The 26,788-nt window shown below is 38.5% G+C and overlaps 1 protein-coding gene across 3 annotated transcripts in view; it reads left to right on the top strand.

The window, feature by feature from the left end:
- nrxn2b (neurexin 2b) overlaps nt 1–26,788 on the top strand; it is a 746,427-nt gene that overhangs the window by 92,742 nt on the left and 626,897 nt on the right. For all 3 annotated transcript variants that reach the window (XM_044097998.1, XM_044097997.1, XM_044097999.1), the window contains exon 3: nt 25,139–25,159. In XM_044097998.1, coding sequence (XP_043953933.1) covers nt 25,139–25,159 — 21 coding nt within the window. The remainder of the gene's footprint in view (nt 1–25,138; nt 25,160–26,788) is intronic.

The raw sequence follows: 26,788 nt of genomic DNA on the forward strand, positions 1-26,788 counted from the left end.
TCAGTTTAAATTTAAATTGAGAAATTGAACTTTATGGAGGAAAGGCCATATGGAGCACTGTAAGGAGATGAGAATCAAACAGAACGGCCAAGCTAGCCACTTTCAATAATCTCAGCTAAATCAAAGATTAACAGTGTAAGCTTTGGTTTGTTTTGGTCTTAAGAGGAATCAGAAAATACCTTCTTTCAGCTCATTAATTCTTGATGGGTTCTACTGCTCTTGCACAACTGATTTCCAGCTACAACAATATGGTTCAGGTGTAAACTTCTCATTCCGAGAGGTTTTATTTTAATCTGCTGCTTCACTGTATTTTTTTATTTACTTCATTTTTTAGTGCTTTATATTTCTCCCAAGCCTAAAGCAAAAATTTCATTTTAAAATACTTATACAGCATGAGTAGTGCTGGTTCAAGAAATGCTGAGAATCATTTTATATTGCTCTGCTGGACTAAACCGGCAGTCTGCTTACCCTTGTAGCATCGCAGGGGGCCTGGTGTCTGTCTCCAGTGGTCACTGGGCAAGAGGCGTGGTGCAAACTGTTTCTGCTTATTAGGACCAACATGCAGCACGACCCACCTGGAAGCTCCTGACTGTGTAACACTTTGTTTCCACGTTTGGCAGAAATGCTTTCATTGCATTTTCGACATCTCACCTATAATTAGAATTCCTGCTGCACATCCCATAAATCTTCCCCATCTGGTGACTCACTGACCCCTTATTCACATTTACTCACTCGGAAATTTTAAATTTCCGAATTCTACTCCTTTTTTCTTTTAGGCACCAACAGGCGATAAAAAAATATTTAAGATTATCTTCAAGTTTTCACTCAATTTTGAATAAAGAATTATGCATTTTTCCAGACATGTCGAGCCTTTTCATAGCAAAATCGACTAACTGTGACCTTCATTTGCTATGAAAATGTTGTTTACATTGAAAATAACGACTTTACATCACAGCCGTATCTGACTTCTTGATAATGGTCTCTGTCTCTTTAAGAAGCTCTTACTATTTCCAACAATCTCCCTTCTACAATCCATCACAGTAATGCTTTTTTCTTTTTTGTTTTGCATGTTTTCACTCAAAACAGGCAAAAGACTGTATTAATCTATCAAAAGATCAAATAGTCGCCTAATTACAAGGGAAAATTAGGGGAAAAAAAATTAAAAGAAATGTGATGATCCAAATTTTGCTAATTTCTTCAGATTTTACCAAACCAAACTATTTCAGTCACGTTGAAGTGAACAAACTTTAAGTAGTTATAGATGTCTTCCTGAAATTGGTAAAGGTATATTTTTGCCATTAATCATAGACTCCTGTTTATGCAAATGTATTTGATAGATTTAATTTTGAAACCTAAAATCTGATTTAAAAAAAAAATCTATTTAGTCCAAAGAGTTTTATTACTACTTTTTCCATTTCTTTGCAACAAACATGACTTGTCGAATGCAAAACAAAGCTTAAAGCTGCTCAAAGTAATTTATGTCAGCATTGAAAAACAATAGGCTTTGTAATAGCTTTCGAGTTAACATCTATCTTTCCTCCTCAGCATCTGTCTCCTGAGCAATATTGGATTTTCAGCTCTGTGTTGAAAGCTCAAAGCAGCAGCTGTCGTCCACATTACCCCTTATTTTTCTGTCATTAAAGGTAATAAGATAATGGACCTCCTGTCGGAAATGGGCTGTCCAGTAAACCTCAGGGTCATCTAGAGATAAACTACACATGATAATCCTGATGGCGGTAATTTAGTGGGTGACTCAGAGATGAAATGTAAAAGAGAGATGAAAACTGCTAATAACAACTAGATTATCTACATTAGTTTTTTTTTTATTTCTTTTTTTTTTTTACATTATTATTCACATTTCAAGATTACTGCGTCGTTTTTACCTCAGTCGCATTTGCAAACAACACCTGAAGTTCACATACAGTGAATAAAAGGACATATGCACCTTTCTCTGCACTCCATACTATAGATGACCTCATGAGTAAAGAACATTATGTGGAAATTGAAGCAAAAGGCACAAGCCAGGAAAAGTTTACGCTTGCGGCATGTAGCTGTGGGGTGCTGTTCGTAAAGTTACAGTAAAAAAAAATAAAAAATCCCAGCACTAATGTGGGTTATTAAGCCATAAGAGGAAAAATATGTGGATTAATTTCTCAGTCGTATTATCACTTTATCTTATTCATTTATTAATGTCAATTTCAAACTTAATATTTAATGAACAAGCAAAAATTTGAGCTAAAGTTTGAGTCTAAATATTTTGCTCAAAGCTAAGTATTAGCATTTACTAATGCTTGGCTTTAGATGAATATTTACATTCATCTAAATATTTAGTTACCTAGATAAATATTTAATTAGAAACTAAATATTAAGTTTACAAATGAAATGTTTACCTTCAAACTGGACATTTAGCTCAGTGTTATCTATTTAACCGATGTGCAAATTTATGTGACAAAAACTGGAGCTGGACTGTCAAAATAAAAGCGGAGTTTTGAGAGCCTCTATGTAAATTTCTGCCGTTTAACAGGCACAGTCATTGTCAAACGTATATATTGGCATTAAAACAGCTCATTCTCTCTTTGAAGATAAAATGTTGTACATGTCGAGAGGAAAAGAAGCAATGAGAAAGACAAGAGACATGAGCAACAATTGAAGCCCATCAGTTATGCCAGCGGGAGACTGTATAAAAGTTTGCAAGACCCAGTTTTTACTTTGGTTGCCCACTTCTGGTTATCAACAAAAAATTCGCAGATCATTTAAATATTTAAACTTGAGCTAAATGTTTAGCTTCAAGGTAAACATTTTCTTTGCAAGCTTAATTGAATATTTAACCAGCTAATTTTAGATTGAGGTTGAACATTTAGCTCAGTAGCTAAATATTTACACTCAGCTAAATGTTTAGTTTGAGGCTAAATGGGTAGTTTGAGGGTAACTATTTAGCTAGCTAGCTAAATATACAGCTCAGAGCTAAATATTTGGCTCAATGCCCACATTAGCCCTACAATGTTATCTTGTTAGGTAAATATTAGCTTAAAGCTAAATTTTGAGGCTAAATATTTGCTTGCTAGCTAAATATTTAGCTAAGAGATAAAATATGAGGCTAAATACCTATGTGGCTAACTAAATCTTTAGCTCAGAGCTAAATATCTAGATCGACATTCTGCTCCGATCCAAAATCTCTTTTCTCGACATACTGTAACACACATTTTCTTCCCAACATTCATCACTTTTTCACTGCGGGGAAACTAAAGCACGATGTGCTCACTGCATTCAACGGCTCCCGCCTCTGAGTGGTGGCATTTTTCGAGATCTATGAGGGTGTTTATGAGAAGCTTGAAAAGGGCATTTTGCAGATTTATGGATGACAGGCCTAACTGATTTCTTGTGTGTGTCTGAGTCGGCGGCCCTCCCCACACCGTACCATATCAATGACTCCGTCAGACGCAGAAATTGACAGGGACGGGGTGGCAGCCGGGGGGCGGCGGGGTAGAAGGGGTGGGCTTTCGAATGAATAAGTAAAAAGGGCACGTCAAGCCAGTTTCATGAAAGTACATTAACTTTTATTTGTTCAAAAAACATGCCTGCGTAATTAAAATGGCAGATCGAGGTAATGGAAGCGGAAAACAATGATGCAGCGCTTACACGTGACTGAGACTTAATTGCGCATTATTGACGAGTGACCTTTAAAGGAGATTGAGGTAGATTCCCAGTTGGACATTTTGAGTTTGTCTTGTATTGCCGTGTGTGTGTGTGTGTGTGTGTGTTATCTCTGTGATGTCTGAATATTTTTGCTATACAGGACTTACTCATGTGTGAGTAAATCACGTCCGTTCTGTAACCAAGAGGTCTTATTGCGTCTTCGACTTTCATTTATTGGCTCCATTATCCCCTCCTGGCGAGGAAGTGGAACAATAATATTTTTGACAAATGGCAACTTGTCGAACGGGCTTTTACTACACCTAGAACAGAGTAAAAAAAAAAAAGGATATTACAAGCTCACATATAAAATTTATGAGCAGCTTTAACAGTGAGATTTGAAGCACTTTTATCCAGGCTCTCATAGTACTTGCCTTTACCATTTTCAAAAGTGAACCGCAGCAAAATATATATAATTTTAATATCGTCAAAAAAAACAAAAAAACAAAAAATAAAGCAGCAAGAAGTAATTTCAATAAAGAAAAAAAAAGTCCTTTCAACTTGAGGAGATGGAACTAATTGTTGAAATGTGTTCAAGAGAAGCTGCCCGGTTTCCAGCCTTTTTGATCAGACTTTCAGCTGGTCACCAATCGGACGCCTCTCCCTCTCCTCTGGATAATTGACAGCGGCTGAGAATATTTTTCACTGCGTGCCATTAGCAAGTCCGGGCCATAAGTGATGGATGATTCTTGATGGTACATTGATAAGACTACGCAATTCTCAGTCCGATTAATCATCTCGTTGCTTTAATATCTGGGAGCAGTGACGCTGAGACATGAGTGATGGTCAAGATAAAAATAATAATAATTTTTAAAAAAAATTCAAAAATCTCAAGGCATCTGTAAATTCCATCTGAAGGTATGTGAAGCTGCGACGCCTCACCTTTCCCAACCTGCAGGCAGCCTGGCTTCATTCTGCTGATAGCGGGGAGATTTGCCAGCGCCCCTGTTTGTTCGCTGTGTGTGTCCTGATAGCCTGGCAGCCTGGTTTGTTTGTTTATACTCTGTCTAGGTCAAAGCAGATGCCCTCGCTCGTCTTCTGTCTTCTCACTCTCTTGCCAAGCCGATGAGTCTCTTGCAGGCCCTGTTGTTCTGACCTTTTCCCAGGACTGTATGTGCTGTAAGGTAGTGTCACAACATTCAATTCTCACATCCGCCGCACACCGTCAGACAAAGCTGTGTGTTGTCTCTGGATTGTGTATTTTGAAGGTTCAAACGCAACACTAGATGGCATTTTTAATATTGCAGTCAAGCAAATCAGACTTGTGTGGTTTTGGTCGACATCAGTATATGGAATAAAATTCTGGGCAGGGCATTGCCAATATTTTAGGCCAATGCTGGGGCTTATGTGGTGATATATTTTTGTCATTGTTATATCAATGATGGGGGACCCGTCATCAAAAATCCACTTAATTAGCTCTTAAATACATTTTGTTGTGCACTTGGAATACAAGAGTTCAAAAAAGTTTAAATTAATGTCTACCGCTGCTACATAAATCAATGGAGAGATTGAAAAATATGACCCAAACAGAATATGAAGGTATATATACATTGTATTCTGTTTGGGTCATATTTTTCAGTCTCTCCAGTTTTCTCTATTCCCTACTAGCCAATGAGACTGAAACTTTTCAACGATTTGATGAATGACTAAAACATGGCATCGATGGGTGTGCCGTGGTGGCGTAGGGGACAGCGCGACCCACATTTGGAGGCCTTGAGTCCTCGATGCGGCCGTCGCGGGTTTGATTCCCGGACCCGGCGATATTTGCCACATGTCTTCTCCCCTCTCCTTCCCCCTTTCCTGTCAGCCTACTGTCACATAAGGGACACTAGAGCCCACTAAAGACCCCCTAGAGGGGTAAATAAACACAAAAACATGGCATCGATCAATAAAATGGGCCAACCTATGCTTGTCTTTATTAACATATAACATGACAAGGGGACAGGGCAGGATTGCAATGTTTATGTCAATAATTGATTTTAAGTGTAATAAAATTATTAGCTAGCATTTATTTATTGGACATTTTGCTCATGTAGCATAGTTATAAAGCTAATTGCAGGTTAAAATTGTGAAAGTTGAAATTGATTTTTATTTTTATCTCCACACTGTTACACTGTATGTTTTTCATGACCCAAAGACTGAATTTGCCTCTCAACCATTACTCACAGCGCCCTTGTCTATACAGGCAGAGAAAACTCTGGTCAATTCAGCACTTTCTCCGTTTTGCTATTATTTTCAAATACATGATGGATAGATTCAAAGGTACTTAAAGGGTTTTAAAAAAAACCCTTGGTATGTTTTGACATCAGTTACCATCTCATGCCTACGTCTGGCACTTAACTGAAATTACTTTCAGACTGATATTTTGAAGATGAAGATATTTAAATCCAATGTCAATTTTGAAGCGTGTAAAAGTTAAGTATCAGAACAGTTGGTAGAGTTATTATTATTTTTTTACTTAGCTAGCTTAGACTTTTTTTTCTCTGCAATTAAATACTGCGGTGGAAAACCTCACCAAAGGCGCGAAACGTAGGATATTTCTAAATATTTTTCTATGTACACTTGCACAGTGTGCAAAATCAAATCATATTTGTTGTTGCTTCATGCTTGTAGCATTGGGCTTGAAGCTGTTGTCATGCTGACATACATGCTACTTCTCATAGCTTGTTGTCGCTTCTGTGTTAATAATTTTATGACTTTCTCTCGCTTTCTGTGGATTGAAAGTCAAGAAATGATTCACTTCAGCCAGCTGACTGGCAGTTTGCAACTCCAGTTGGGGCAGGTTGGGGTTTCCCCCTTAGTATGACTTCTAGCTTTCTGTGATGTAATCAGCTGTGAAGCCTTGTTGAGAGAATATTTAATATGAATTAGATTTTTGTTTTTGTTTGTTTGTTTCTTTCTAAATTAACCAGTTAAAATCCAGACCCTTGTCCTAAGCTTCACTTCCTACACAACATGTGGACCCATTGAGAAACGATTGCTTGCTGGAGGCGTTTAAAATTTGACCTAATCCTTAACATTTGGCCATGACTTGCGTTATGAAGCTTACCAGAAAAAAAAAATATTGTGCTAGAAGAATCCAGCTCAATGGGAGAAGTCCCAGATGAGAATCAAGGGGAATTACATAGGAAGGCAATGGCCAGGCTATTTTTATCGTGGTCATACCCTTACTTTTAAAATTAAAACTTTTTTCTACAATTCTACAGTTGTTTATAGTTTAGCACAGAATTTCCAAGCTCCATGTTTGTTTGTTTTTTGTTTGTTTTTTTAACAAAATGAACCAACAGAAACACTGTGCAGTGCTTCTACATTTTGAAATCTATTATTTTCATGACTGTGGACTCTGTTATAATAGCAGAGTTTGATGCAGTTGCATTTCTACACATGCTTTAGATAATTATTAGGTGCTTTTTGTTGCACAGGAAAATCAATTAGTCGCTTTACGTTTCCTCAAGCACTAAAAGTCCCCCACATTTTTTAAAACAAAAGTCCCCCAATACAAAGTTCCCTGTTCACTTCCTATGACGAGCAGTGCAATGAAAAATAATTTTTCCCACTTGTGCTTATGAGTTCCCTCCGCTTGTTAGCGCCGACACGACAGTTGGTACGGTTAAACTATATGTGGCCACTACTTAACTTCTTGGCTGGAGGTGCCTCACAACAGATTTTCAGCTCTCCGCAGACAAGCCTGCGTCTGTTTCTGATGTGCTGCAGCCACTATGATCTCCACGCAAGACAATGAGCCTCATTGCCAGTCCGCTAGATCTCTACAGAAGAACAACTCCTGCTGCGACATACCACTCTAAAATAGCCGCATCCGCTTTCAGATGGGGGAAATCTCATGTGGATTATGACAGTGTGCGCTGAGACATAGTTGAACCAAAGCAGACATTCCCTCTAACACACTGCAAGATAATGTAGGTCAACATACACTCATATCTACACGTTGTGAAGATACATGCTCTCTTATTTGCTGTCATCACCTTGTAGAAAACTCAGACTTTGACTAGTGTTTTTTCTTTCTTCTTCTTCCATGTCATGTGAATTTTGCATCTTGCTCTTGTGAAAACACGGTATTGCATTATTTGAGTTGAGTTGGCAGGAAATGAAACGGCGCTCAAGCTACATGGAAAATGATATTCCTTATCCACTAAAAAATTGGGCCTTTTTTTCTGGTTGCATTCAGAGGACTTTAAAATCTAGCAATGCTATGAAGTGAGATTTGTGGTTTTGAAACCATAGTTTCTAAAACCTCTGCATACCTTGAATTTCCCCGTGCCTAATGTCAGTAGCTGCATTTCCATTGCAAAGCTGCGTAAATCTCTGTCTATGTTCCGCTAACATCATTTCGCAATTGCACTGTTAACATTAAGTAAGAATTAAAATTAAAATTACATGAGAATAATCTTCATGCGAATAAGGCAACTTATTCAGATGTTGGGAGCAGACTACCTGTGCAGTATTTTGGTGAAGTGTTATGGATTCAACACGATGGAATGACACATTTTTTATGAACTGTGATTCTGTGAGATTCTGTGATTCTGTGAAAAAAAAAAAAAAAGAGTAAACAAACCATCACCTTCCTACTACTTCCTGTCGTCTTCTTTGGCGTTTTCACCAGTAGTAACGTCCGGCTGTTTTTTGTGTGGCTCGTCTGATATGAAAACGGTTCTTCTGTTGCAGTTTTGCAAGATCCATCTGTTTTAATACGGCTGAAAAACCAAAATCATCCTATCGCAAAACATCTCTACCAACTTTTTATTTTGTTTTGTAATTGGCCTGTTTTTATTTAGTAAATTTACTTTTGGAATTTAAATTTACGCAATTTTATCTGCTAGTGATAATAGTGTTTCATAATAATAGTGTTTCAAGCTGTGTTTCAGCTGCTGTTAGTCATGCAGCAGTATGAATTCAGGACACAGCTCACTGTTGCGTATCGTTGGTTATAAACCGAGCCTGGTGTTGCACTGCACATTCTTATTATATCCAATGTTGGAATACATTTTTTGTTTTGTATTTACTTATTTTTTTTTGTTTTTATTTACATTTAGAAGAATCATCAATTGTTGCACAGAAATTGGCTGCTGTAAATCACGGAATTCACCTGCAAGCTAGAAAATAATGACGGTTGTGCTCTATAAAACCCATCCAAGCTGTACAGAAAAAAAAAAAAAAGGAAAATCAATACTCCTCTGTTGATACAACACAAGGAACGAAATAAGCAGCAATCGCAGTGCCACTTTGTTATAAGCTTTCGCAAACGAAGACAAATATTTTCTCCCTGCTTGGCGTTTAATTCCCGCTCTCTGCACTTTTTCACATTTAAGAATCCCCTCCGTCCATGTAATCCAGGGCCATGCTGCCGAGCACACCGGAGCCACGGCGGTGCAGCTCCAGACAAAGTCACATTAGCTTCTCTTGACCTCACAGCTGTAATCGGCTCTGGGGAGAGGCAGGTGGTTAGTGTTTTGCAAGAGTCCCTTGCTCAACGTTAATAGTTTTGTAAGCGCAAGGCTGAGGCTGAAGAGCAAGGATGCAAGTGTTACAAGGGCTTACCTGGAGATTAGAGCATCAGCAATTCCCCCACAATCCCACCCTACAGATTTTAACCGCCGTAACCCCTTTACTGGCCCCCTATCAGGAGGAGGTTCCACTCAGAACCAACATATTCATATTAAATTCAAACAGAAAATGTATTAACCTTGATCAGTGTTATTTTTGTTTCAATCGAAGGAACACAAAGCCAAACGCAATACTTTCAATGTGTGTCAAACTGGCCGTGTTTCCATTCACTTTAACGTTGCGCCAACTGGAATTATGAAAATAAATGCAGCAGTTTCCAAACAACCTCGCGGTTTTTTTGTGTTTTTGCGCTCAGATGAAGTGAATATCCATCCGTATTGGAAGTGGTGTATTTCTGTAGAACTTTTTTTTTTTTTTCACATTGCACAAGTCATGTTATCAACAACCCGATGTTACTATTGGTGGAAAAGATGAAGAAGACAGGAAGTGGTAGGCGGATGACTGCGCGGCGTGATTCTTTAGGAGTTATAGCCTGAAAAAATGTATTTAAGTCACTTTATCTGTATTTTTGATTAAATGTAAACACCACAATTGCAAATTAGTTTTTTCTCAACATTAGCAGAGTATCAACAAAGTTTTGCGCTCATTTGTAATGGAAAAGCAGCTATCAATGTATAATATCCCCCAATTTGAGATTATCGTAATGTAATTTCATTCTCTTTTTTTTTTTTTTCTCTTGACTTAAAACCCAACATAACAAGTTAGTTTATGGTACATTTAAGGTGCACTGACCCCAACCCTGTTTAATTCGCCTTAATCCAACTCCAGATTATTTTCCTAGAAAGCCTGGTTCGTTTGGGGAGGTGTGAGTGTGAACTTTGACACGGACAAAAAATGCAAAGTCTCCCTACAAACCTAGGCATCGGTGCGATTTGACTGCATATGTGAGTGGCAAGAGGACCAGAGACCTAAGAAGACTACAGCGCTGTGCATTTTGGGTAAATGCAACCAAAACAGAAGAGCTTGTCGAGTGGGAGGAATGACTCGCGGTCAGTTGTGAAATGAAGGAGGGAGAGGCCTTCATACAAATATGATCAGGCAAAAATATTTCAGTTACTCTTAACCAATCAAAAAAACAACAAAAAAACGATGGCTATGTTTACATTTCATGAAGAAGGAAGTTGTGCTCATTGTTTTCTTCAGAGGTTTTTGTGTCATTTTCTTCAATGGTTCTTGGTGCAGCACCACCACAGGCCAGGAGGGGAACAGGTTCTTCTTCAGGTTAGGTTTGTTTGACACAGTGCCAACCAAATGCTGCAGTTTTGCTGCCCAATGGAGCTGTGGCTTTATGTAGCCAGGTCTTTATAAAAACATATATCTGCCTCATTTACATGGGGACTGGTACAGAAAAGTTTTCATCCACATGAATCCACACAAATCCATCCTGAGTGTTGTGTTAAGCATGCCAAACCCACAGGGGGCAGTGTAGCGCAGAGCTAGAACCTTTGTCAGCCAATCAGATTGTTTCCAGACAACCACGGCTTTCTGTTAGAAATTAAACCCGACACCATTTGTGTGAATGAAAATGCTGCATTATTTGTTACACAGGACCCTAAACATACATATATATATATATATATATATATATATATATATATATATATATATATATATATATTTATTTATTTATTTATTTATTTGGTTTGATTTTCCATGAGTATTCATTTTTAGTGGTATGAAGTTGTGGTTTTGAGTGGATAAACGGCCAAAGCACAGACAAAATGTCTCCATTTCCCCAGACATCCAGCTACATGAGGACCAGACCTTAAGAGAGAGACGAGGCAAAACCTTTAAAGATTCTCTGCCTCAATAAATTCCATGCATCCAAAAGCTGCTGCGCACCGCTCCAGTTTCAAAGACAGATGAGAGCGAATGGGGAATTGGCAGCGGCCTTCTAATAAAATCACAACGGTAGCGGTGCCGTAGCAGCGGCAAAGCCAGCTAGCTCAATCCTAACTCAATCGAGGATCATCAACAATTGTCACTAAATCAGCCCCTTTAGTCTTTTACTTCTCTTTCAATTCATTACAAGTGAATGGGCCTTTATTGGCATGACAGTTTCAAGGGGGACTGTGGGAGTGTGTGGAAGCTTGTAATGCCGGGTTGACACAGGCGATTTACTAAGGGATTGACGGCCGTCTGGAGGCCAGAAAAGCAGCCCAAAAGTAACAAGAGACAGAGAGTAAAGGATTTATTGCTCCACCCCCAAAACTTCATTGTACAGTATGTGTTTTATTGTTTTCGTTTTCCTTTTTATTGTGTTTATTTTGGTTTGCTAATCTTCCTTTGGTCCCAGCTGCTTTGCTGCTTTATTTATGAGTTTATTTTCCTTTCCAAGTTCAACACGGCGTCCATCGAGACTGATGTTCAAACTGCCTTATTTCATCTCGTGTTTTCATTTCTCCCCAAGGACTCAGCCAGTCAAAGTACATTTAGAGTGTGAAGCACCATTACATAAGACCAAACTCTAAGAAGCACTTTCTCATTCCAACTTTTGTGGCGTAGCACTATGCAAAAAGATAATGTAACACATTATATTTACCAAATTGGAAATGTGGAATCTGCACAAAGCTTATCTCTGTGGTAACCTCGTTGTTACAAGACATGGTATTCAGTTATGTTTTCTTAAATGTAGTCGGCACTGTAAGCTCTACAGAGAAGGAAGGGGTGTATCGATGATAACTCCCATAGCTTTACCCAGGGGTAACAGAGCAATAGGGTACTAGCAGTACCCAGTACTATGAGTACTGCTGGTACCCCAAAACTCCCAAAACCCAGAAGATAATCCTAAATATTAAGAAAAGCCTGCCACAGAAAAAGTGCTCCACACATTTAATCAACTAAAAATCATAGTTATTTTCAAAAGATTACTATATAATGAAGAAATTAATGTCCAGCATTCTTTTTCCGCCATGTTGGTTTTAGACATAAGCCAGGATCACGCTGAAAAAAGAAGCCAAGTGATCCAACTTCAAAGAAAAAAAATCTGTTAATTTATTATAAGTCATCATATTGAGTTTATCCAAGTTTAAGCTAAAAAAAAACCCAAAAACGGTCTAACAAGTTGTAATCCAAATGTAAGACTATCCAAACATGATTAAATGCCTTTGGCTTCTGATCTGCACTGCAAAAACACATCTGACCTGGCATTTTTGGTCTAATTTGTAGCGCAAATGTCTTAGTAAACTTGAATTAAGACAAAATTTGTTTTTGTTCAATCATTTCTTAATCTTGATGAAATGACACTAGTTCCAGTGGAAGGTTATTTCACTTATAACGTGAGGAAAAATGTCTTGTCATAAGGGAAATAATCTGCCAGTGGATGTTTTTTTTAATCGATATTAAGCAATTATCCTCTTTAAACAAACTCCTGTTTCTTGCTGGAAAGTTATTTGTAAGTCAGTTTTGTCTCTTTTCAAGTGAACTTGCACTAGAAACCGAAACCAGACAAAAAAAAAATAGTTGGAAGGATTTTGTGTTTTTGCAGTTTGTCTGTGCAGCTTACCTAGAATTGTCAGCACCAGGCCGTTTGTTTTTTTTGCAGTGTTTTTATGTATGTGTAAGAAGGATTTCTGGGAAATGTGAGCAGTAAGAACATGCCCGTTTATTCACACTGCTTGTTTTTATTGCCTGAGACATGACATAAAGTTCATAAGTGGTATTTTATGGCAGAGTTCTGGAAAGTTTTTCATCCCTGTATACTTGGTGTTGAGAAATATCAACTTTCTTGGCGCATTGCACAATTGTTCAACTCCCTTTCAAGAAAAAAAAAAAAAAGCATCGACATGGAGTTTTGAAACATCACACGAGTCACACTACTGAAAGTGTAAAATAAGGCTTTGACTGAGTATTCCTGCCAGACTTTTCAAATTAAAATCTGTGTCTTTCAAGTCGGCGCCTCACCTTTTAAATCTCCGCTCTCAACCTCCTTCCTCTTCCTCGTATATGATAAGCCGTCTGCCAAGACTTCTTACATCTCGTATCTCCCTCAGCCCCTCTCCCTCGGTATAAACTTCAACTCTCTCTCTCACTCTGCCTTTCTCATTATCTTCTCCCTCTCTCTCTCTCTGTCTCCCTTCTCTCTGTTCTTAGCTTTTCAAAGATAAGACTCATTCCCCCCAGTGAGTTCTTGGAGTCGATAATAATGTGCTGCTATCATCGATAATCTGTCAGGCCCCCTTTTCCTGCGCCCTGGTCTTCACTGTACCTCTCGTCGCCTCCTACACCCCACCAATCACGGAGGGGGGATAAAATAAAATAAAAAAACCCATCTAGTCACACACTGATGCTAATTTAGATGGACGAAGTTGAATCGTTCCAATCTTTTTATCCAGCGCCGGATGTTGGTCCTGATCAAGGCGGCGTTCCATTGATCAGGATTGGGATTCCTGAGTGCTTTCAGCCTCCTATTTCTGTTGTTTCAACTCAGGTGAACTGGAAAGGCAACACAGCTGCCTTCAAGAAGTGAGGTAGGGATTTGAAAGCAGCCGATTGGAATTTCACATGGAACAGTGGATTAATTAGGTTAGGGTGTCCATTTATCGTATCGCTTATCGTGATAAATTGATTTATTGTCGTCTTGATAAATTTCAGTTATTGATGGTAAATCTTTTTTTTTTTGTTGCTATTTTCTCCACTGTTTGCGACACGGGAAAATATGGTTAAATACCGTTACTGTGTGCAGTTCATTGATAAAATTACATTCATAAGTAAGTAGCATCCAAAAGAAGCCAACTGTTGAATATTTTTCAAGAACAGTATTTGTGTTTGTGGTGCTATGAATGCTGAGCTATGCAGCTATGAAGTTACCTGAAAAGGAAGTGCTAATTTTTCCGTCATAATCTTTATTGTTATCACAATAGCACCTCAAAATATCACGATAAAATTCAACATCCGTATCACTGACCCAAAAAATACAATCTGATATCGAATGACTGCAGGTGTTTGATACGCAACAAAAACCTGCTATTTATTTCGTCATAAATATAATTTTGAGTTTTGATTCGGAACTCATCCTGAACTGATAAACTGCATAAACCAGATTTAATTGATCACATGATCACCTTAAACATATTTTTAGTTTAAACACTCATTTTGAGATAAGGTTTTGGCGCTAGTATGAGTTGGGGGTTTTTTGGCCGTACTTGACCATGATTGGTTTAATTTGCAAAACTTCAATGAAAACACTTTTATGAGCATCATGCAAATCACCTGACCAACAACAGGATGTTTTCACCGGTGCAAACCATGAAGCAACGATACGCAGTAGTCGGAGGATTCTTGCTCAGCATGTTTTTATTGACGTGATTTTGATTGTTTCTTACTTAATGGAAACACCGCTATTGCAAAACAGTTGTTTTTTTTTGTTTTTTTTTACGTTGCCATTATATCGGCAACGTTTTGCACACATTTGCAGTGGAAATGCAGCTAGAGGTGGGTCTAGAAAATGTGGGGGAGGGAGGATAGCAAGAGACCTCAGCAGGTTAGCAGGGTTTTATTATTAAAATCTGCCTTCTTTCTGACTACAGATCTATTTTTCATAGAAATACTTTTGCACTCTCTCCATGTTGTGGAATTCACATTTACTCATTTGCTTGAGTAACTTTATAAAAAAATAGAAAATCATTTGAAGTAGTTTGATGGCACAGGACCCGTTATGTTTACTTGAGTTATGTTTTGAAAAAGTCTGTTTCCTCTTGAGCCTGGTTCTGCTGTGATGTGGATTTCAGAGCTGTTGATTAAACTCCAGCTGAAAAGGAAAGCCCTAAACAATTTCTCATTCTTAAACTATTCATAAATTCTTCTTTTGTTTACTGTAGGCAAGACTAACAAGGGAAAAAGGTTCTTAAAAATCACAAGCGAGTGTGTCATTGTCGGGGAGCGACTAACGGGCGCGGTAAACCGCCACCATCTTTCACCTTCAACAGATTTTTCATTCATTGCAAACTTAATTTGACTTTAACTTTTGTTTGTTTTAACATCACCTGGAGAGAAACTGACTAAACCTGCGGCGAGCTGGTGGAACTCAGACAGAAGGCCTGTAATAGCTTATTTACAATCATATATAACCCAAATTAAAGAGGGGGTTTTATGCTAAATTGACTTTTTTAAGCCTTATGTCATGTTATAAAGTTACAACCTGATTAGAAACGTAGCTGGAGTGCTGCTTTGAGTCTTTCCAGCACTTTTTAGAAATCACTGAATCTCATAATTATGGAGATTTGGCTTAAAACCAGTCAGATTTTTTCAATACTAAATCCCATTTAAAAAAAATAATTTTTCTCGCTTTTTTTTTCCTTTTCTTTCTTTTTTGTACAATTCAATAAGTACCTTTTATTTAAATCTTTGATATCTTTCAAGTTGGAGTTGTCTTAAAATTACTACTTTTTTCTCCTAATATTACAACATTATTCTGGGAATATTATCACTTTTTTCTAAAACATTTCAGTCAATACAATAAGAATCTTACCCTAATCTAATACCCAGTTATAGGTTTTACCTGAATTCAAATTCCTAATAAGCAGAAGCTGTAAAACCTGCTTGTCAATCAAGATGGCTGTCATGGGCGTGCTGAATCCCAAGAAGTGCACTGGTAAAAAAAAATTAAAAATGGCATCTTCAAAATTCATTAAAAGTCCACTTTATTGGCCAGCCCTCACCACAACAGAGAAACATTGTTGTGATGACGTGCTGAAGGCAGGGTGTCAGAAAGAGTCGGCGCTTCTTAAAGAGACAAGAGACTAATTTCAAGGCGTCAGATGAACATTTAAATTTTTTGGTTTTCTTGCTACTAAAGGTAACAGTTACCCATTTGTGTTAGAAAATGGCACCATGTGCTTGGAAGTGCATAATAGCCCTTATTTAATGTTTAATATGAAGGCAATCAGAGCCTTCTGGTCAAGCAAGTGATTGGTTATTATAGGTGTGTCTTTAAAGACGATGCAGAAGAAGCTTCTTCTGCTTTTGGGGGAGCTGCCCCCCCATCTAGTTCCGCCCCTGGTTTGACTTCAAATAAACAGTCCTTTTGTAATTTTTGTCACTCAGCCTGGATGAAGTCTTAAAAAAAAGAAGAAGAATGGTAAACACACAAACCTAAATTAGAATGCGGCAGCTGCATTCAAAGCTGCTCTCTAGTCTTTGCTGATAGCTCAAAAGCTTCTCCAAATAGACAGCAGCGTTAGATGTTGTGAACAGAGACTGTTTTTGAACAACCAATCATGTCATTACTTTCACAGCTTCTCCTTTTTAAACCTACTATTTGGCAAGTGTGTGTGAATTCTGCCTCTAAGACCTGTTCTAGCTGACTGGAAGAGGAAGAAAGGCTCTCTTTAACTGCGTGAACACCCACACTGTAATTTACTACCCTAAAAACATCACTCTTCTTTCATCCAATGTCGGTGTGTAATGAAATTGGCTGGGCTGCTTAAGACATGTTTCTGATCAATACCTCTGCACTCTTAAGGTCCTTACGTTTTTTGTTTTTTTTTTGTTTTGTTGTATATTTTTCTATCAGGCAATAATACGGAGTAAGTACAGCTTATGACGGCTGGATGTACTTGTACATCGAAGAGAGTGATGCGCAGAACACGGCGTACCTTTTAAAAGAGTGTGACGACTGAGGCATTGTGCAATGATGGGAAGCTGAACGGAAAAATCTCAAGATTGAGTTGTAGAAGTAGCTAAGTTTTAGAACATGATGAATAATGTGTTTGAAGAGAAGAAGGCAGTTTGAAGAATTTTGATTTGTTTACGGCTACAGCAAGGTCATCAACAGTACAAGGTCATTTTGAGTTACTTTGGGCAATGATTAGAGTCTGATAGTCAGAGTATAAATATTTTGTTCTAGTTGTTATAAAAGTGGCCATGCATTTTTAAAAGCCTTAAAATTACTTAATACGTCTTAAAATTGCCTTAAATATGTTAATCGTAGATCTTAGTTGTTGTTTTTTTCCCAGGACTTTTTTTTTTTGAGTCCTATGCAAACATCTTCATTGCTTTCTGTGACTTGAAGCTACAAGGAACTAGCTGCTAACATACCTTTGCTAGCCAGCTAGCTTTTTAGATTCTATCATGGAGGCAAAACCATGATAGCAAGTTCCCACACATCCTCCATATTTAGTTTTTTTTCTGTCTTAAATATCACTTAAAAAAGGTGGCATTAAAAAGGGTTTTAAAAGGTTAAATTTGTAAATCATTAACGATCAAATCAAAGAAATCTACAAAAAGACCCAAAGGTCAGACGTTTGTTATGTCAAACCTAGATAAAAAGTATTTCTAGCTATTGCTATTGGCATCTGTGATACTGGCCTTGTATTTACTTGGTACCACATTAGTACCAAAATATGCAGTATTACTATCTGAGATGCTACTGGCTGGTATTTGTGGAGAACCCAACAGGGAGGGCCATTTCTCTTTTTTGTTTGTCTGTTTCCCCAAGAGCACAGATGAGGAAAGCTGTATAGCTTCTGTGATGCATCTAAAATGGATTCCATTATTTGCATTAATGCATATGCATTTGCGTGCAAGCAATTAAAATAGACTTTTTTCTTCAAGAGAGAATCTTAAATACTTGTAGATTTTAGCTATTTTAGTTAATTAGCTTTTGTGGTGGTTCAGAATACCTGGACTTAGTATCCCAAAAACAACCACATGACCGCTGGTTTTCCTCGGGGTGATGAGGGTAAATTGCCACGTGACATACCAGTAGTAAAATGTTTCTTTGCTTTAATATCCATAAAATGCTGTAAGCTTTCTAGTGCCCAGAGTTTTTGTCAGTGTTCAGCGGGGGGGCAGAAAGTCGGTGTTCTGTGAAAATGCCAAAGATATCCCACTGATAATAGGTTTACCAGATCAGAATGCCAGGCCCCCATGAAACCATGTTTTTATTGAATCCAAAGGAATGCTCCATTTCATCTGAGAGGATAAAGCTTTATATGCTGCTGCAATTTCCACCCTTTATATAAAACAGGCCACATTGTCTGCTGGCTTTCAGAAAACATTGAAAGAAACGTTGGTGTTCACTGACTGGTGTGGACACCAACTGTGTGTGAGTGTGTGTGTGTGTGCAAAGCAGGCCGGCTACACTTGGACGATATAAAGTACCACTTTGAATTGCTTTTTTTCTGGAATCGGTTATTCTATTTCTTGGTACCCAGTGGGCTTGAATTACACCATCAGAAGACAGGAATGAATAACTGTAGAAAGAGACTGAAAAAGGGAAGGTTGTCTTTTGCTTCTGTATTTTCTCTTCGTTGAATTACTACATAAAGCCCATTTGCAGAACTTCATTTTAAGTCGTAACAAGGCGTTCCCATGGCCAGCCGACAAACTTAAGGGCTAAAACGGATTGAATCAGTTCTCGCAGTTGAATGATAAAAAAAATCATGTCATCCGACCTTGTGTCGTCACAAAGGTTACGAGCCGCCTTCTCTTTGCCAGCCTGTTGTGTGATTGGTCTGAATTTCATGTTTGTGTTTTACATTAGCGGATTATGAACAAAGTTTGTGCATATTTGTAATGGAAACACAGCTATTGTCAGAACTGAGCAGCCAAACACTCACACTTCCTGTCTCTCTGTCACTGTTGTTCTCAGTATCATTCTCGTCTCGACTCAAATTCGCCCTTCGTCCTGTGCTGTCCTCTTCATGCAGCCTTGTATTAAACACAGGGCAGTATTTGAAGCGTGTGGAAAAAAGGTTGAGATTTATAGTAGTTTTCTGCCTTTTATATTTTTAACCCGATTGTCTTCAGTTGTCTTTGTTTTTACCTCACTATTCTCACTTCATGAAACAAAAAAGCCTTTCCTTCCTCGTCAGCTCAGGTTTAACATGCTGGATGTCAAAATATATTTTCTTAAAAAAAAAAAAATCCATTTTACTCATCAAACACATCTGTTTTCTGAATTTAAACAGTAACAGTCATTTGTTATATCGACTTTATTGTTTTCTCCCTAAATCTTGTTTAAAAGCCCTGCAGTGTCAGCGATATTCTTTAGCTCATCATCCAGCTGAGCAGCTTGACTTTGACAGGAGAGTCGAGACCTTCACACCTGAAGTTATTACATTTGCCTGACCTCCCTTTGAAACTTGCCTTGCCATCAAAGCAAATGACTGGGACCATATACATTATTCTCCTGTTAAGATGGACGTTCATGAGAGCCAGGGGTTCTACCAGGATGTGGCCCGGTGGTGAAGTGCACCTCCGGCTCATTTCCCATTCACGCAGGTTAACAAGCAGGGCTAACCTGGAGCTCTTCACCTCGGCTGCTTTGACGACTTACACGAAGAGCAAAATGCGCTCCGTTTGGCTTTCAATAAAGAAAGCGACATTTTTTTCTTCTGGGACTCATTTTAAAGCAAAACACCATAAAGAACTACGTCAGTGACTCCAGGACGTACTACGATTTCAGGTTTTTCTATTCAGGCATCACAGCGAAGCAGTGAAATCCGGAAATACGTACGTAGCAGTTTCGTTTTGTTTTATTTTATATTATGCAAATGTTGGTAACGATGGCGACCACTCTCATATGGTTGATCTTTTTCTGCTTTTAAAGGCACGGGGTATTAAGTGTTTTCTAGGCACAGAGACATTTTATAACATAATCAACTATGTTACCTTCAGTTGGTAAGAAAATGAAATGTATATAAAAAGTAGCTTTAAAAAAATTTGAATTTGATGCCTTAAAATGATCCTCTGTCTCTTTAAGAAGCTCCCACCGTGTCCGACAGTTCCCCTGTCGATGTTTCCCCATCACCCCTTTTATAACCATTGTTAGATGTAGTTTGTATGATGAGCTCAGCAGATGTGTGATCCCACCAGGCGTTTGCTAATTTCTTCTACCGTCAGTCTGGTGGAGCTGAATGGGGGGCGGCGGACGCTTCACAGCTTTGGAGTTTGCTTTGTGCATTGGGGGTCCGTCATGTTGGAACAGGTGGGGGCCAACCCCAAACAGCACTGAGCACAAAGTTTGTTCTCTGCTGCATGAAACTTCACATTTGACAAAAAGCAGTCAGAGAAGCCTTGTTCGACTGAAAGCTGTCAAATTCGGACATCCACTCTGGATTGAGACGAAGAGATTCAGAATGCTTCTCCACTGCTCTGTCCATCCCAGCCTGTTGCAGATCTATGCTTTACCTCCATTGACAGCTCTCTAGCCTTGCCATGGCAGAGATGGTGCCTGGAGTTTCAGACTAGCTCGAGTAGCAATTAAGGCTACGCTCACTCTGCAACCTGAAGTCTTGCTGCCAGCTGCATCTGATCGTTTCAGGACAGTCTGATCAAATCAGGTCGGATTTATTTCGAATGCGACCCAGGCCACTCAAACTTGTGGTACTAAATCCGGTACGCATCTGACCTTTTTAAATGTGACCTGAGTCTATATGGTCAGGTCGCTTTCATCCCACCTGAACAAACGTCACTATTCTGCGTCCTGAAATGTGCAAGCAGGAAGAAAAACAATCACCATGGCGGACCATAACGAGGTTTAAGTTGTTAATGAGTTGGCTCTGGTTGGATAACAACCACGGTGTTATCCACCATGTCGTGGCGTTGTAGTGCCATAGATTGTTGGCACTTGTGCATTGATTGACCCAGTCAGTCTGTGTCACAGTCCTTGCAAAGTTTGAAGCGTGACAATCCAAATGGAATAAATTGATAATTGTGACAGAACAAAGAAGTGGCTTGGAGATGATTGACACACGGACAGATGAGATTCTCTGAGTTAACCCAGTGCTGGTTAACAACTCGTGAGATACGCTCCACCGTTAGCATCCATGGTTACTTCCGCAAACCACAAATAAAGGTAGAATATATTAGAGCTCAGAAGTGAAGTATAAGCATTATTTATTTGTTGTACCCTTGTCATTTATTTTCAACCTTTTATCACGGCTAAACGTTAAACTGTAGGTGGTGGTCTGTATCTTCTCCCATGCAGTTTTTACAGACTTGGCATCGTCAGTGAGCGCTACTCGGCTCCTATAGAACTCACAATGTATATGGTACATTATGCAAAGACTTTCTGCTACTGATGAAACTATTGTTTTGGTTATGATTGGGCAAGTTGTGCTGCTTCCTACAGCATATAAACAGGGGGAGAGTGATACGGAAAAGGCTTATTTTAAATGCAAACAGAGCTTTCTTCCCCTTGGTAAATCCACTAGTTAGCTCAGTGAGAGGATTAGGAAAGAAAAGTCTCTCAGTTGCCTCCGAAGCCCTTTGGGATTTATTGTTGAAGAAACTCGGCTTTCCCACTGCTTCCATCTGAATTCAGTTGAAATACTACATTTCTGTTATTCTCCTTTTTTAGGTACTATAGCAGTACTTATGATTAATTGTGGCTATTGTATTGTTTTTATTTGGTTTATTTCAGAGGAACATTTTGTCTTCCCCTATGCGTTCGATATTGTTAATTAGCTTAAATGTGTTGCATCATGGGCTACGCAGGAAGGCGCAAGGACAAAAATACTATATTCTCGTAAATTTACTCAAAAGTCGTGAGCAAAATCCGTGGAAAAGAAAGTAATTCAAAAATTCGTTCTCCAGAATTGCGGCGCAAAGTGGGCGCGCCCAAATTACCGATAGCTGCTATTTTTAACATTTTTAAACATGACAGAAAACAAGCTGTTTTAAACCTAATGCAGTGCCGTAACAGAAAACCTAATGAAGTGTGAGAAATGGCTGGAGGAACCTCTGCGTTTGGAATGCTGAGCTCTTGGTGTGTTTTGATAAAAGATAATGCGTTTGGCCGTGGCTAGCGGTTCACATTTTAGCACCTGTTCCAAAAAAAAAAAAACACACACAGACACATTTTTCTCCACAATCAGTTGTGAATCACAAACTGCCTTGACAAGATGAGAATCCTGCTGGAGTTTGAAGCCAGTGGCTATCTGAAATCCACTCTAATGAAAAAGAGCTCTGGGATAAAAAAAACAATTGGTTGTAAAGACAACAGGAAAATAAATTGGATAAAAACGACAACGCTTCAAATGGTGAGGATCTCCTGCTTTCTGAGAGCAAAGTCCTCTCTGCTCTTTTTGCACTTTGATCCAAGTTCGGATGTGAACTGTCGGGTTAAAATCATCTGTTAATGCCATTCATTCATCCATTTATCATTTATATTAGCAGTTCTTTTATATACACACACAAAGACACTAGAGCAGTCCAAACCCAGCTTTCAATATGAAATGATAAAACTCTCCATCTGCATGCAATACGCAGGGTTAACACTTTATGTAATAGATTTCAAAATATACTATTGAGTTTATTTTATCTGCTCAGTAATATACCTAAACAATGTCAGTTTTATTGAAATTGTACACAGAAACATAACAAAAGGTAAGATTGCATTAATATAAGACAATAATGATTTTTTTTTTTTTTTTTTGGGGCTGCTTTTGAGTAAAAGCAGGTCAATAATTGTGGTTCCAGTTTAATCATTTCTGCTTCTCAGTTCTACAATTGATACATTAGGATACATTGGATGCCATCAGGCTCTTATCTCTATTATTGGTGGATGTTCCCATTAATTAAAGATGATTTGAATGCTTGGCAGTTTGAAGGAATTCACTATGAAATCTGGAGAAAAGTTAATACATGATTGAAGGATGTGTTTAAGAGGTTCTATTTTCAGGAACTCGGCTTGTTGTGGCTGATCTGATTGACTGACTTCGCAGCCACACGTCTTCTCCGGGGATTTGTTGAAGTTTTATCCTAACAGCTGCACTTATCATAAAATCTTAATGTTAAAAGCAAGTGGAAGAATGGTCCGGTCATATGAACACGTGGAATTCTGCTTTCTATTTTTTTTCTTTTAACCATTTATTTATTCATGCATTGGAAGCAGGATGATGTGGGGTATTTTTCTTTTTTTTTTTTTTTTTATGTGTCCCCGGGACACAAATTCCCGTGAGGATACCACATGCTGCTTCCACCAGACTGACTGAAATTCTGACTTCAAGACTCTGAACTAGCGCAGAGCCGGGTTAACAATGTTTCATGAACACCCAAAGACCCTTAGACACACACACAGACACACACACACAGAGAGAGAGGAAGATCAAAATGCCAAAATCTCCACAGGGACATATTGTCAACTTCCATTTTTTGGTCCCTTCTTATCTTCAAACATGGCCCCTTTAGTGTGGCAGGCAGCTTTAATTTTCTGTCGCTGAGCGATGGCTTCATGAAGTAACTGCAGCGGCTGTTGTGTGCTGATTGTTGTAACACCGCCTTGCTTTCTTAACACAATAAAAATCTGTGAGAGTACTACCTTTTAGGGAGTTGGTGATATGTTCTTTACGTAGATCTAGAGAAACTCATCCCTGCGTTTATCTTCAGCCACGTTGATTATTGTAACGGCGTCTTCACAGGTCTGTCCAACAAATCAATCAAACAGCTGCAGCTGATCCAGAATGCTGCCGCTGGTGTTCTCACTAAAACCAGGAAGATAGAGCACATAACACCAGTGTTAAAGTCCCTCCACTGGCTCCCTGTAGCTCAAAGAATAAACTTTAAAATACTGTTGTTAGTTTATAAATCACTGAATGGTTTGGCACCACAATACATTAAAGATCTGCTGTTATTGTATCAACCTTCCAGACCTCTCAGGTTCTGGTTCTGGTTCTGCTCTGCATCCCCAGAACCAGAACCAAACGAGGAGAAGTGGCATTTAGCATCTATGCACCACAAATCTGGAACAAACTTCCAGAAAACTGTAAAACAGCTGAAACACTGACTTCCTTTAAATCTCAACTAAAAACCCACTTGTTTAGAGTTTTATTCGAAACGTAATCAATTGCAAATTTATTGACGAAACCTGACTTGGTGTTCTGTTTTGATTGTTGATTCTATGTTGCATTGTGTTTCTGTGTTTGATTTGATGTAAAGCACTTTGAAATGCCTTGCTGCTGAAATGTGCTATATAAATAAAGTTTGATTGATTGATTGATTGATTGATTGATTGATTGATTGATTGATTGATTGATTGATTGATTGATACGTTATGTCACATTTTGTGTAAAAGGGACGATGAGAACCTTTGTTTCTCTTTTTTTTAACTGTAAAGCACAGAAGTCAGCCTAACACAAATGCTGCACTTAAAAACCAAGCACATCACTTGTAATTCGCTTGTTTAGGACTTGAGTCAGATAAACGTGTGATTTGTATCGGTAAGCTACGGAGCTCATCTGGTGGCATGGGAGAAAAAACTAAATGGCTTAACAACTCCTGGAAATGACTTATTATTTTTTTGGGATTTACTTAATTAGAACAACTGGTGATTACGTGGTGGCCACAAATGAAAGGAATTTGCTACAAATTAAAGGCCACAAATTCGTCTCTAATCTGGTGACATGGAGGTAGAAAACAAATCGACCCACGGCCACGAGTTGTCGTAATTTAGTTCTCACAAACTCAATAAGTTGTTCCCATGAGACAGTAGGTCACGACCTAAACAAGTGTGGATGCTCTAAGCTGCACACATTTATTATATTCTCATATTTATTGCTTTGTATCGTCACCCTCTTTGAACAAACAGTGGAGAAAATAGTAATATTAACAATCGTGACAATGCAGAGTTTAAGCAACTTTGATTGAATTTATTATGACGGCAATAAATCAAAATTCTCGTCATTAGAGATTAATTTCCATAAATGATAAATGATACGATAAATGCCCATCCCGTCTACGTACTTCAGCTCATGCTGGGAATCTGTGTGGTCCCGGTTGGTTGACGGTCACACGCATTTACTGTTTGTTTGACATTTCTTTAAAACACTCCTGAGTTTGGAAGACGATTTGACTTGTTTTCTGTTTTTCTCTCCCCGTTTTTTTTTTTTTTTTCATGCATTTCGTTTGGATCCCGAAGCCGAAGAGTACGCTGTGGAAGGTAAGACCGATGCTTTTCTCCTCAGGCAGTCTGATTGCACTCCCCACTGCTGTCATGGCTGCTGATGCTGGGTGCTTGTTAATAATCTCTGCAGAGGTGGCATTGTCAGTTTGGACTGCGGTTTGAAGTGACTTCCAGGGGGCCTAAATTCAAGTTTCTGAACGAGATAAAAGGGATACATTTGCAATCATATCGATCCCTTTTTATCTGGTGTTCTTTTTTATTATTATTATTATTATTATTATTATTATTATTATTATTATTATTATTATTATTATTATATGGTTCTTTATTTTTGACTTTTTAAATATTTCTTTTTTCCAATTTCTTTATTTATTTTTTGGTTGTGATTTGTTTACAAAGATGCAAAACCTTAAATCGCACGCAGGTGTAATGACGGCAGCAGTGTTTCATCAAAAATAACAAGAAAACTTGTGATTTAGAGATCAACTCTTTTTACTTTCCTTCCCTTATTCTCCTCCCCTCAGAGGTGAACAAATGCTTTTAACTGGGGCCCCTGAGGGACGCCCTAAGCCCTTAGGCCAGGCACTAAGCCTGAGCTGGATAGAGGAGAATTAATGGAGAGATCAGTCTTCTCTTGTATGTCTGCAGACACTTGCCTGCTTGACCTCTGCAGCTGAGGAGCCTCAACTGTTTACGGGAATGCGGGTGTTGGTTACGTATCGTCAGAACTGGCGTCTCTCTGTGCTAGCGTGGCTTGACACTTAAGAGGTGGGAGCTGACAAATGTCATCGAGTTTTGTCGCGAAATTATAATCCTTTTTTTTTTTTTTATCACGGTCAGGTAACTTGGGTTTAAATATAAAGATTTAATCGATGAGGAATGCTAGCAGTGTTACTGCTAACACAGCCTTCTTCCAGTCTAGGCTGCTGTCGGTTGTGATGCTACATACGGTCCAGCCTGCAGATGCAAGTTATGCATCTTGATTTAATTTTTTCCTTCGCATGTACAGTTCACCTGCTTATAGGGAGTCTGTCATTAGCTGCGTTTCCATTACAAATGTACGCAAACCTTTGTCGATATTCTGCTGATGTCGAAAAGACAATTTTGCAACCACTGTGTTTCCATAGAATAAGAAGTTAAATTAAAATCACACGTGAATAAGCTTGCTCACATTATAAGTCATTAAAAATCATGGCAGCGACAGATCTGAACAGTTAAATGAGATATATTCATGTATCAGCTTTATGGATCAGCCAATCAGAGGAGACTTTGGAATCTTATTTAGGAGTTGGAGTGACAAGCCCCGCCTACCTGGGAGTGGCAACGTATGCGGCGTTTTGGGGAAAATGTAGTCGGCCATTTTACAGAAGAGCTATAGATTCAACATGCTGAGTGACAACTTTTTATTAATTGTGATGCTGTGAGCTCTGATGGAGCCGGCGGCTCATTGTCTGGAACACAAAACAAAACAAAATAATCCTCCTCCCACTACTTCCTGTCGTCATCTTTACTTTATTGTTTTTGCCAGCAGTAGCATTGCAGTTTTGCGAAATACATCTGTTTTGATACAGCAGAAGAACCACCTCATCCTATCACAAAAATCTTTTTATGGAAAAATGTGCCTTTTCAAAATTGGCACGTTTCTAATAAAAACTATGAAAGTTT

The sequence above is a fragment of the Gambusia affinis genome, linkage group LG18, assembly GCF_019740435.1.
Source record: "Gambusia affinis linkage group LG18, SWU_Gaff_1.0, whole genome shotgun sequence".
Lineage (NCBI taxonomy): Eukaryota > Metazoa > Chordata > Actinopteri > Cyprinodontiformes > Poeciliidae > Gambusia > Gambusia affinis.